This window comes from Rhyacophila brunnea, unplaced genomic scaffold (genome assembly GCF_057557595.1).
Source record: "Rhyacophila brunnea isolate RB1 unplaced genomic scaffold, BYU_Rbru_1.0 scaffold_6, whole genome shotgun sequence".
NCBI classification, from domain to species: Eukaryota; Metazoa; Arthropoda; class Insecta; order Trichoptera; family Rhyacophilidae; genus Rhyacophila; species Rhyacophila brunnea.
This window is the reverse complement of record NW_028233276.1, coordinates 9,600,126-9,612,405: the sequence shown is the minus strand read 5'-3', so window position 1 is coordinate 9,612,405 and position 12,280 is coordinate 9,600,126. Positions and strand designations below refer to the sequence as shown.

General features: G+C 33.6%; 1 protein-coding gene across 1 annotated transcript; it reads left to right on the top strand.

Moving 5' to 3' along the window:
- The first annotated feature begins 569 nt into the window (after positions 1-569).
- Positions 570-11,924, top strand: LOC147065187 (uncharacterized). The gene is made up of 7 exons (XM_085956942.1): positions 570-643; positions 2,576-2,703; positions 4,664-4,757; positions 9,289-9,391; positions 9,467-9,575; positions 10,665-10,823; positions 11,857-11,924. The coding sequence occupies exons 1-7, from the start codon at positions 570-572 to the stop codon at positions 11,922-11,924; spliced, it is 735 nt and encodes a 244-aa protein (XP_085813068.1).
- The last annotated feature ends 356 nt before the right edge of the window (positions 11,925-12,280 follow it).

Below are 12,280 nucleotides of genomic sequence, written 5' to 3'. Positions count from 1 at the left end.
ACACCAAAATTATTAAAATTAAATATTATATGTATTTTTATTTCATTATAAAATTGATTCTTGTCTTTTTTTCTTAAAAAAATGTCTATCACCTTTTCGATGTTCTTGACAGCTGTCACGCACATACTCAGAGCCGCTGCACCCACACAGATGCAATGCGAAATACTGCCGGAGTGGCAGTATCAGACCAAGTTTCTAGCTGCGAGCCCTGCTCTCCGCGCCTTTCCTTCGCCCACTCGAGCATGTTCCATCGAAAACGGTACTGCACAAAATCATGCGATGCGTCACTTTCTGATACTAGTACCGCGGTGTATGATATTTATTGGATGTATCGGTGCGCGGACGAGCTTAATAAACGCTTATATAATATTATTATATATTATATAATAATAAATTTATGTATATTATAATATTACATTTTTCTTAATTTGCTTGGGGGTGCTGCAGTTCCGCAGTGCATATAGACGAGCCGCCACTGGTTAAATCTAACTAATCTCGTAAAATTATTGATGTATTTTTTTACAGGAAAACCTCTACGTGTTTCCACATTTAATTATAAGCCATCAAGCATGTGGTGGATTGATGATAAAAATACACTTCACTTGGATGGAACCGAAATGCTAGTTGTCGTTGAATACTGCAGGTAATTTTATTAGATCCAGTCATTAATGGTACTTGATACATAATTGATACTTACGAGTACCTTCTTGATAACCTACTTTTGAATCATTCATAATCTCCTATATATTATTATCCTAAGAGATTTTGGAAAACGCACCAACAGCCCATTTAAGCTACATTTTATTGTTATTTTTACATCTTCACTTCAAAATGTGCACTACCGATTCATCTACCGATTGAATTGACCACATTTCAGAAATTTTCAATGATTTTACAGGTACGTGACGTTTATATCCGATATTTTCTCATATACCGTATATGATTCGCCATATTTCATTTAACGAACAACAGAATGACGTCTTCGTCGCTAAAGACCTTCTAATCCTTTGATTGACAAACGGAATCGATTATTTTTATTCAAATATCGTAATGTAGGCATTGGCGTACTTTTTTCCGGTGGGAAAACAATAATCTTGGTACAATTCACTACGTAAATTATCTTTCAACAGCAGCGTACGCCACTGTCCGCCATTTCATAGATAACATGATATTCCAAATTTGATTTTTTTTAAATACTTCTTTGTGGCTGTTCACGAACTATTTTTTTTATTGAATAATCACCTAGGCTACTAATTTCCATAGATCACAATATAGTTGCCATTGCAAACAATGAAAGAAATTAATACGAATTTTTATAGTTATCAAAATGTGTGATATTGTATAATATCTATTATACTGACGACCATGTGTGCGAGCGAAATGAACTATCGAGTTTTTATTTTTAACAGCTATTGGAAACAATCGGTTACTTCAAAATATTATTTTAATTCCATTCGATTGCGTTAGCTAACGACACGTACTCCCCATAACATCTTATTGAGAAAATAATTCGGTAAAATATTGGAAGAAAGTCGCGTTTAACGTAATATCAAGGATGAATCTGAATTCTTATATAATATATAAAGATAATGCAAGTGATCCAAAATTATCAAGATATCAATTCCTATCACAAATCATAGAAACTATTGAAAAAGGTTGGATGGTAGAAAAAAATTATTTATCGGATGCACATAATCCCACACAAGGGATAATACAAAATAGTGGAATTAGGAAATTACCCGGCCGAAAAGAAAAAGTTTGCATTGTTTGCAGTAGGAAAAATGGTGGCCCCGTTAAAAGATCGCGTACAATATGCTTGAGTTGTGAAAAAGGTCTTCATGGTGTTTGCTTATCAGAACATTTAAAATATTTCAAATGATTTTTATTTCATTATTTTTTTTATAAATGAAATTGTTTTTATATAGTATAAATCCACTTTAATTTAATAGAAAATCTACGATCCCTTCAGGGAGTCACGATCCGTGTATTTTACTTTAGTAAATTAGAAATAATTAAATTAGTATTAATTAAGTTAGTATAATCTTTAGTATTTTTAGGGAAACACTGTTCTAAAATACTTTTCCCACTGTTTCAAATGTATAATATTAAATAAAAAATTGTCATTCCACCCAGAATTTGACTGTAAACAAATAAAAAACGAAATTTGTTTATATTGTAAACTGAAATTTGTATTTGAAATTAATGCTTTTATTATAAAAATGCTGATGCGATGAAAAAAAATACAATAGTTATAAGTTCTAACCCTACCCAGTCACAAAACATATATAAATCAAGTTATATTACACAACAATAAAACTAAATATATCAAAAATGTTTCATACCGCTGAAGCAGTAGTATGTTCCAAAATTAACTTAACATTTCATGCATCAAATGCAAAACGACGATCGTTGTGGCCAATATCAAAAACAACGATATATCGTTGCGTAGCATTCTAAGGGTTAATGTAAGTAGTTTGTTTAAAAAATTTTATATTGTTTTCTGCCGTTTTATGGAATTTTTAGTGTGATGTTATATGACGATTTTATTGATTATTTATGTTGATTTTAATTACAGATGGGTGAATTGTACAATTGAGCTAGTGCATTACGAGGAAGAGTTAGAGTGGGGAGAGCTTTTTGCCAATAATACAGGAATTGGTATGTTAGGAAATGTTTTCCATGATAGAGCTGATATTGGCTTCGGTAAGTAAAATGATCTATACAAATTCGAGTGAAATTAGCTTCTGAAGCTGTAGGGCACATGCTCAAATCCCACTAGCGAAAGGTAGAGAGGTAGGCTGTTAAAATCTAATATAAATAGTGCCTACTAAACTTTGTCATTTCTACGTATTGTTTTTCATTAAACTAAGACTACAACCTAACCTAACCTAACCTAACCAATAGGTTAGTTTTTAAAATTCAATTAAACATGTGAAAACCAAGCTATACTTAATAGATAATTCCTAGTCAAAAAATACTCGTCTATCTATAATTATGACATTCAATCATACATAATTTTGGATATTTTATAGATAGAATAATATTTTTTTTTATTACGGCTTGGTTTAAGCAGGGCTTAATGAATTTTAACTACTTACCAGCAACGTGTGTAATATGTATTCTTAATTCAACGAAAACAAATAAGTATGTATGAAAAAGTGTGCACAATTTTGTCAGACCTCCCAAAGCATACCAAAACTATTATGGTTTGGTTTAGGCAAGGATTAATTGAGCGTAGTTATGCACAAAGCAGCCGAGCCACACAAACCTCAAACAGAGATAGAAGCACTTTTATGTAAATTGTGTTTCTTTAAATCAGCAAAGCCTCTGTATACTGTGTATACTTTTTGAATGATAGATATTATATATATATATATATATATATATATATATATGATTTTGTATAACTTTTGAAGAGATAAAAGCATATAATCTATGAAATTTTGGTGTTTTAGCAGTCCAGGTGTTTTGAATAAAATGGTTTATTTTAGAATGTGCATTCTGCAGAATGCAGCCATCTCTTATTTTTGTAAGAAAAGTCTTTATTTTTGATTATTTTCTTTAAAAATAGCCTTCTAAGTTACTTAATTATTATGGGAATTTCAAAATTCTGAAAATAATTCGAAAAACTTGTAAATTATACATCAATATTTAGCTGCCTGGCACTATTTTTTATATGAAAAATCTGTATATTATATTATATATAATAAAATGAAAAACATATAATGTAATTGAGAAAATAATGTTTATTAATTGAATGTAGAAAAACATACCTTACAGTCACGATTTTAAAAATGTACGTAAGTACATAATATGATCATTTGGCTGCTTTTTGCAGAACGAATATTGCATATTTTTAGAACGCATTTATATGACATTTTTGTATGACAGCAGCTTGGTTGCTTTATGCAAATCGAAAATGTCATATTCTGCGATTTGCAAAATCTTTAAAACGCATTTATATGAGATGTTTGTATGACAGCAGCTTGGCTGATTTGTGCAGAACGTAAAACAAACGTGTGAGATTATGGAAATCACAATAACTCATTTTTTTCAAAATTGTGGCTTGGCTGCTTTGTGCATAACTACGCTCAATTGTTTTTTCTTCTTCTGTAAACTCCATCTGTAAATTGTAGTCTTAAGTTCAATATAAACAAATGCATATGACTGACAAAGTTTAATATGCATTATTTATGTCGGATCGTAAAAGCCTCCCTTCACCCTACGCCACTGTCAAATCCTGTATTCATGTATTGAGTTTTTTTTTTCAAGCTTAGGGGAAATGTGTGAACAGTATTGGTATTATATGACAGACAGTTCTATAGTGTTGGCAATACTGTTCTAATGAGAGGATGTTCTTTTGTTTCTTTATTCAAAATTCAAATCTTACCTTCTTTTGTTTCTTCTCTCGTCACTATTTATTTTGAGTAATATACATGACATATGACATACCTATAATACATGTAATCAAATCAAATATGTGTTTGGCTTCAGAGAATTGAATTAATGGGTTGAGCGAATAGCTAACAACCATTTCTGATACAAATAAAGTGGCATGAAACCTCTTCAGGAGACGGTTTTTTAGAGCCAACGATGTTCTCATTCTAATTAAAATGTGGCTACAATATTAACTTTATAAGAAGTTATGCCATTCTTATTCCAGCTTCTACTTGCATGTGGTTTCACGAGTATACCTTCTTGGACCTGTCAGCTCCGTCTGTGAGGACTGGCATCACCACAATTGCTCCAAAACCCAAGTAAGAGACCATTTTACACGATGATCTGATATCCCACTATGATATCCACGTTAAACAGTAATTCCACAGATTGTTGTCAAAAATTAATGGAGAGGGATTTATTTTCAAAATTTTTTATGGTTTTCAAATGTAGTCACTAACTGTTTACAGTCCAGTGCAGCCACAGAAGATTTTTTGAATTGTATGGTATGAACTGACCTGAAATAAGCATAATTAAAATTTGATTGCATGACTGATTTACATCCATATACTGAAACCGCATGTGGTTTTGAACCGTGTGCCTTACTAAATAAAATTTATGATTTCTGTTCATTTGTATACCATACACTTACAAACTGAAAATATATTTTCATGAACAGAAATCATAAGTTTAGTATGGCACACGATTCTAAACCGCATACGGTTTCAGTGTATGGATGGCCTCTTAATTATTATAATACATATTTTCTTATTGAACTTATTATCTTATTATAGTTGACGATTTTTGGTAGCTTAGAAGAAACATTGCATACAAAGTTCAATTACACCACCAATAATAACTCCACTGAGATAATTATCCATTATAAGAAGCCATTATTCTACATTGGAGCGTTGTAATATGTCTTTTTTTATTCTATCACCCTGAGTTTCTCTCTGTTGAGGATCATGTCATTTTAAATGTCCTAGTCTTGTCTCCACAGCGATCCCTGAAGATATTGAGAGGTCTTCATTACCTAAAATTGATTGTTATCTATCTCTGTTTATAGATTAGTAGAAGACTTTCTTGTACCATATTTACCATTCACTACAGACGTTTGGATAGCGAATTTCATCGTAATATTTCTATCAACAAGCATGCTGCATTTTTTCATTGTCACTCTTTTGAGAGGTCAAGTGTCAATTAAACGACAATCGGAAAGAAGTATATCCCAAAGTGCTCCGTCTACAAGAGATATTGAAAATATTGAACCTTCAAACTGTTTAAATGATTCAAATGTGACAGATGTGTCTAATGATAAGTTCATTTATAAAGTGAAAGGAAAGAAAAGATACAACGCATCCGGAGGCAACAAAGCGAAGCAATCAACTATTAACCTTCTAATGGATTCTTTTTTAAGTATCATGGATATTATTTTATTACAGGTATGTAACCAATGACATTAATATGGACGAATCATCTGGGGAAAAAAATGACACTCACTTTATTGTCGGGTCTGCCGAATGGCATAATCTGTTCTAACGCCATTACAATAAAGGTGATATTGCTATAAATTCCTGATGCTTTTTGTTGGGTCTGCCGAATGGTTTGGTTCGAACGGGTTCGCTCAAATGAACATTGACATTAGAAACACTGCTCTAACGCCATTACAATAAAGGTCATATTGCTCTAAATTCCTGATGCCTGATATCGCATAATGGAAATTGCGTGACCTCTACCTATACATGCGAATGCGCAAATTTACTTGCTAGCTACTGTATTGAGTGCGTCGTCCATTAATAATGTCATTGTATGTAACACATCCAATATACTTTTCATGAAATTATCTCAAACTACCGAACCTTTTGCGGGGAACGCACAAACCGTATTGCACAATTCTCATCTGTTTTTTCACACCTCACTTATGTAGCACCTATGGACATCTATCCCATTTGCCAATCTCTTTATTTCTTCTCATATTATACCAACATCCGACGAATACACCCTGATGAGTTATATAACATATATATGTAGTAGCTTTTCAAGACACCAAAATCTTGACTGGAAGGACAGGAAAGCCGGCTCGAAACTCTCCTAAGACAGCTGTCACTACCCCAGAGGCTTCAACATAATATGATCTCTGATCTTATTTTTGACAATCGACTATTGTTCGTCCAGTAAAATTCAGTATACAATTACACCGTTCACAAATCTTCGATATATGCTATGACCATTACCTCCAAAGCATTGAACGAGTGGTACACCTATTGAAATGTACAAAAAAAAATTTAAACTCTTAGTTTTGTTAATCTGTTGAACTTGAGACCTGCCAAAATTAGTTTATATAGATTAATGATCGAGCATGGGAGCAGACGGCAATTGATGCGTTCGAAATGTGGTGTTGGCGCCGAATGCTTCGTATTTCTTGAACAGAGCACAGGACGAACTGGTCAATCATCCAGCGACTGCAGATAAAGGAACGGCGCTCGACAATATGTCTGAGAAGCATTCGTCAGTTTTTTTTACATACTGTTCAAAGCGGACCAGATAACCTGAAGAGATTGGTTGTTTTGGGTAGCCTTCAGGGAAGGCAAAGCTTGGAGTTGGAGCGGCCAACTGAAAGAGCTGACTGGGGGCAGAATTCTAAGAAAAGCATAGGATTGAAAGGGGTGGAAAGTCTTCGTTGCTGAAAAGATGACAAAATTCCGTCTTGGTCACGATCCTCAGCCATGAGGGAATGACCGAAAAGAAGAAATTAATGAGCGTCATGATAGGTTGTCGTATGATTTCAATTACAACTATGCCAGATCAGATGTGCTCCACTTATCTCATTTACAAATGCGCCCGACAGTACAATGCAATAATATCGTGAATAGAAGGAATCTTTTAAATGTCACAAAGTTCTTGGTCATGCTTGGGTTTATTAGTGTAACATTAATTTCTTCTTTCATGTCATGTTGTGATCATCTTGAACATACTTTTTATTCACTTCTGATAATAAACAAAAACAATTGCATTGAGTTTGAATTTGTTTTAAATGATTGCAAAAAATGGTTTAACTCAATGGTGGTCATATTGACAATGATTGAAATATTTTAGGGTGGTGGCTATGGAGGCGGAAATCGAGGACTTGCATTGAGGAACGCAATGCTTTTCTATTCTTTATTTATAACAAATGCCTACATGTGTGGACTCACTTCAACTATGACAATGCCTAGGTATGAATACTTTCATGTTTCTACTCAATCGCCAATTCTGTATTTCAAGATGTCTAATAAGTTACAATTTAACTGCACAGATGGCAGCCAAAAATGCATCTTTTGGATACACGGGTACCACCACTATGTCATTTAATAGTGTAAAATTATTATTATAAATTAAGATGATTAAGAAGATTGTGGAAATGAAAGCATCAAAGCACTCAGGGACTTGGAGTCTGTAAATATGGATTTTAAGCCTTGAAAGTAATCATTTAAAGACTAGAGAAGATCAGTCAATAGATGAAAGCAAAATACAGGCGGACCTCGACTTACGAACGTTCGACTTTCGCACAATTCGCTATTTCGCACATTTCAAAAAAAATCGTTTTTTTAAAACGTCGCGCTGGCCGTGGGGTTAAGATATCCCCTTCTCGCTCGCTCACAAGCAAGTGCATTTCTTGCGTCACTTGCATCCTGCTCGCACCCGTCACTTTGCTTGTGAGTTAGCTAGGATAGGTGGCTTGCGCAGAAAAATTTATAAACATGAGTGAGAAACGGAAAAACTGCAGTGTTAATACGAACAAAAAGAAATCAAGGACTTATAAACTTCACATGACGTTCTGATTGCGGTGAATCTTTTGCTTCAATCGGACGTTCGTATGATACAAACAGGTCTACTACGATATGTTCAATTTTGAAAAATAAAAATAAAATTAAGGAATACGTTCAAAATTGTGGAAATATATTATCTTTAAAGGTTGTTTCTAAAGGACACGGCATAGTTATGGATGAAATGGAAAAAATATTTGTCATCATGGATCGACGACCAACATCAAAAAGATGTCCCTCTGAATATTTCAATTATTCAAGCGAAGGCTCTTAGTTTGTACAAAGATTGGAAGGCTAGAAAAAGAAGATTCTAACACGATTTTTCAAGCAAGTAACAGTTGGTTTATATTAAATTCACTGGAAAATCGGCTGATGCGGATAAAGATGCTGCAAAAGAATTTATTTCCTCATTATCCAAAATTATTGAAGATGGAGAATATTCCTCTAGCCAAATATTTAATGTAGATGACACAGGTTTATTTTGGAAAAAAATGCCTAGTCGTACATTCTTATCTAAGGAAGAATCAGTTGCCTCAGGGCATAAACCATCTAAAAACCGATTGACATTGCTTCTTGGTGGAAACTTGGCTGGTGATTTAAAATTGATGCCAATGTTAATTTATCAACCAGAAAATCCCAGAGCATTGAAAGGGAAAGATAAAGAATTGCTTACAGTAATCAAATAAAAAAGCCTGGGTTTACTGCGTTAATATTAAAAGATTGGTTCACTTTACATTTCGTGCCAGCAGTTAAGCAATATTGTAAAGTTAATGATTTACCATTTAAAATATTTTATTTAAAATAAGAAAAAGAAGAGTGGCAAAGAGTTAACTCTTGATAACTTTTTAAGGGAAGCACCCGCAAACCCCACTTAAACATGTCTTTTAAACATCTTATATTTACTTGATAAATAAATATTTCAAAATACACACAATTTAATTTTTTTACTTCCCTCTACTTTCGAACATTCAACATTCGCACACCTTTTCAGGAACCAATTATGTGCGAAAGTCGAGGTCCTCCTGTAATATGTTTTTGTTTCCAGATATACTGAAACCGTTGATTCGGTAGCGCAGTTGGCAAAATCCAATATGAAATGGGGAGCCACACACGATGCTTGGATTTTTTCCATAAGAGAAGCTACAGAGGTAAAAAATTTAACAAACTTAAAATTTATATATAGTTGCGGTTGGAGATTGTCAAAATTTTTCTTTTCTTTTAAGAAAAATCTTGTTAAAGTGCGCAACAATTTCGTTAATCTACCGCCGAATGAATTGAAAGATTTTTGGGATAACGACCAGTTTGCTTATGCCGTTGAAAGACTCCAAAGTGGTAAGCACAATCATCTTTTAATTAATAACATTCCTTCATGGCCGAGGATCGTGATCACTTCACCTTCTGTGTGAACAGGACTCTCCACAACTCATGGTCATTTGCTTTTGTCAGGCCAGAATGATGACTGCCCTCAATAAGCTCCTTCATTTGGTGGCATTAGGGCGCTGACGCTTTTCCTCTGCATAATCTTTCTTGAAGACTATCCACAACATCACAGTTGCCAAATTCTCCGGACTACGACGAACAATTGTCCAAAAATTTGCAAAATACGTTTTAGATGTATCGTTAAGAATCCATTTTTTTTATTCAACAAAAAAATAATTCACAAGAATTGTAAATAAAAAATAGTTAATTAAATTATTACATAGCAAGTGCAACTATGTTTAAGTAAAAATTGAAAAGATCCTGACGTCCCTAGGAATCTAGATAAGTGCCTATTACTGGCAGTTGTGAATAGCTTCAGATGTATGAATACTAGTTAATTTCGTTGTAATTAGATAGGACACAATAATTGGTAAAGAGCACATCGGCCAGAATCCAATGGATGACGGGTTCGAGTCCTGCCCAGTGTCATATTTTTTTCAAAGATTTTTTCTAGTATCTGACGTGTGTCGTAGTATCACAAATTATGTGGTGTGTATTATTAAGAGCCATTCCTTTATTTCGAGTCTCTGCATGATTGGTTAATTGGCTTGTTCTATGCTCTCTCCAAGAAATATAAAGCATTTGGTGCCAACGGGGATTTCAAAAGGATCAATTGCTTTGCGTTTTCTTACCTGAAAGGTGCACCACTTAATACCATTATAAAAATATGGACAATACTAATAATGTGTAACACTATAATTATTAATTTGGTATTTAATGTATTAATGGCTTCTAAGTAAAAATTAACTTGTAATAAAGGTTAAAAACAGCAGCCAAATATTGTCGATTGATTTGCTGGTGTTTTCCATTTATTTTCACTCGCAATAATTTATTTTTATACACAATTTATTATGTTATAATATTGAAAACAATAATTTAAAAGAATACAAACAAACAAAATAAATAAATAAATTAATTAATTGATATAATATCTCTGATCAGGGCATTTTGCAATAGCTGATTACGTAACAGAGTCAGGTATGAACAAGCGCCGTTTAATGAGAGAAGATATCTACTGGGATTGGTACGTGGCTTTCTTCAGGAAGAGTTCTGCGTTCAGACCGCTCTACGACAAACTGCTCAACAGGCTTCATCAGGCGGGTTTGCCAAAAGCGTGGGAAGCACAGGTGACTACAATCACAAAGTATTCCGCTGGTCAATAATTCAAACGAAATTGCCGCACACAGACACAATGCGACATTCTTGTAAATGTTACGTTGTACTATTTGGTTTAAGTGTAAATGTGACATAATTTATGTTAATTATTTTCCTAATACTGCATCATCAATAATTTATTATATAAGTTATACTCAGGGCTTTTTTTGTCATGTAACGCGGTGGTACGGTGTTCCAGCACCTTTTTCACGGTATTTTTAATGTTTCAAAAGCAATTAGACGAAACAATGTTCGCGCTTACATAGTATAAGTTAATTTTCCTGAATCATCTGTGGGTCAAAGGTCAATCAAAGGGGGGGGCTGACAGGGCTCTAGCCTGGGGGATCGACCAGATAAGTATGATAAAAGTACATCATAAATTTGCTCTAATCGTAAAAAAAAATCAAAAGGGTGTAATAACATTTTAAAATATGTGATTGTGTAATTTTATTGCATTTTTTGGTTGTTTGTTGATACACTAAATACCCTTAATTTTACCTCAAACACCATTTGAAAAACGCTGCTATAGAGCGTCACACTGCCGCCGCCGTAGGGGGCCCGCCAAAGATCCTGGACTGAGGGTTCACTTCAGGATATGGGGGCCATGGAAATCAATATACTTTCGTATGATGTTTTAACCATTTTGTTTTTTACAACTTTAGTTGTTTATTTGTATTTGTTTGTTTGTTTAATTTTTTATGCGCTTCGTGGCATAGGAAAAGTTGCTTTAAATGATATTTGAATATAATTTTCTTTAGTTGGTAATAAGTTTGGAAAGAAGTGAGTTCCGGCACCTTTGTTTTAAAAAAAAAAAGCCCTGGTTATACTTATGATCCCTTTTTACTGCATATATTATTAGAAAGAATTATATTACATATTGTGATCAATCCCACTTACACATTCATAGTTTGCCGTGATATTTTACATCTCATCTTTACTTATTAATCATATAACCATATTTTAACTCTTTTCCTTTCAGGTTGTCGGAAAATATCTGAAAAATCGAATCCAGCAAGGAGTTGCCCTCTCCCGTTCTCGCCCATCTAATGCACCGACAGTTTTGCAAGTTCACCATATACAAGGATGTCTGCTTCTATGGGTCGGACTTATGATAATGGCAATTATTGCCTTTGTAGGTGAACTGATACTTTACTATTGCTTCACTAAGAAACCTACCCAGTACCTTTGAACACAGCAAACAAATATGACCAACATCTGTCAGATATAAGTTTTACTCTGATTGTTTTAACTACTACTATAAGAAATCAATATAAACGACTCAAATGTCATAATTTCAATTATTGCGGATCTGATTAAATATCTATGGCAATGTTATTGAACCAGTATGGCGCAGCATACTGGTGTGCTGCAAGTATCGTATTGTCAGTGTGCTGTCAAATTTT

What these genes read in the sequence shown, in the direction of transcription:
- LOC147065187 (XM_085956942.1), top strand. Translation starts at nt 570, where the DNA reads ATGTGGTGGATTGATGATAAAAATACACTTCACTTGGATGGAACCGAA. An exon ending in ACAATTGCTCCAAAACCCAA is followed by an intron (nt 4,758 to 9,288) that starts GTAAGAGACCAT and finishes TTTTGTTTCCAG; the next exon opens with ATATACTGAAACCGTTGATT. An exon ending in CGTTGAAAGACTCCAAAGTG is followed by an intron (nt 9,576 to 10,664) that starts GTAAGCACAATC and finishes ATCTCTGATCAG; the next exon opens with GGCATTTTGCAATAGCTGAT.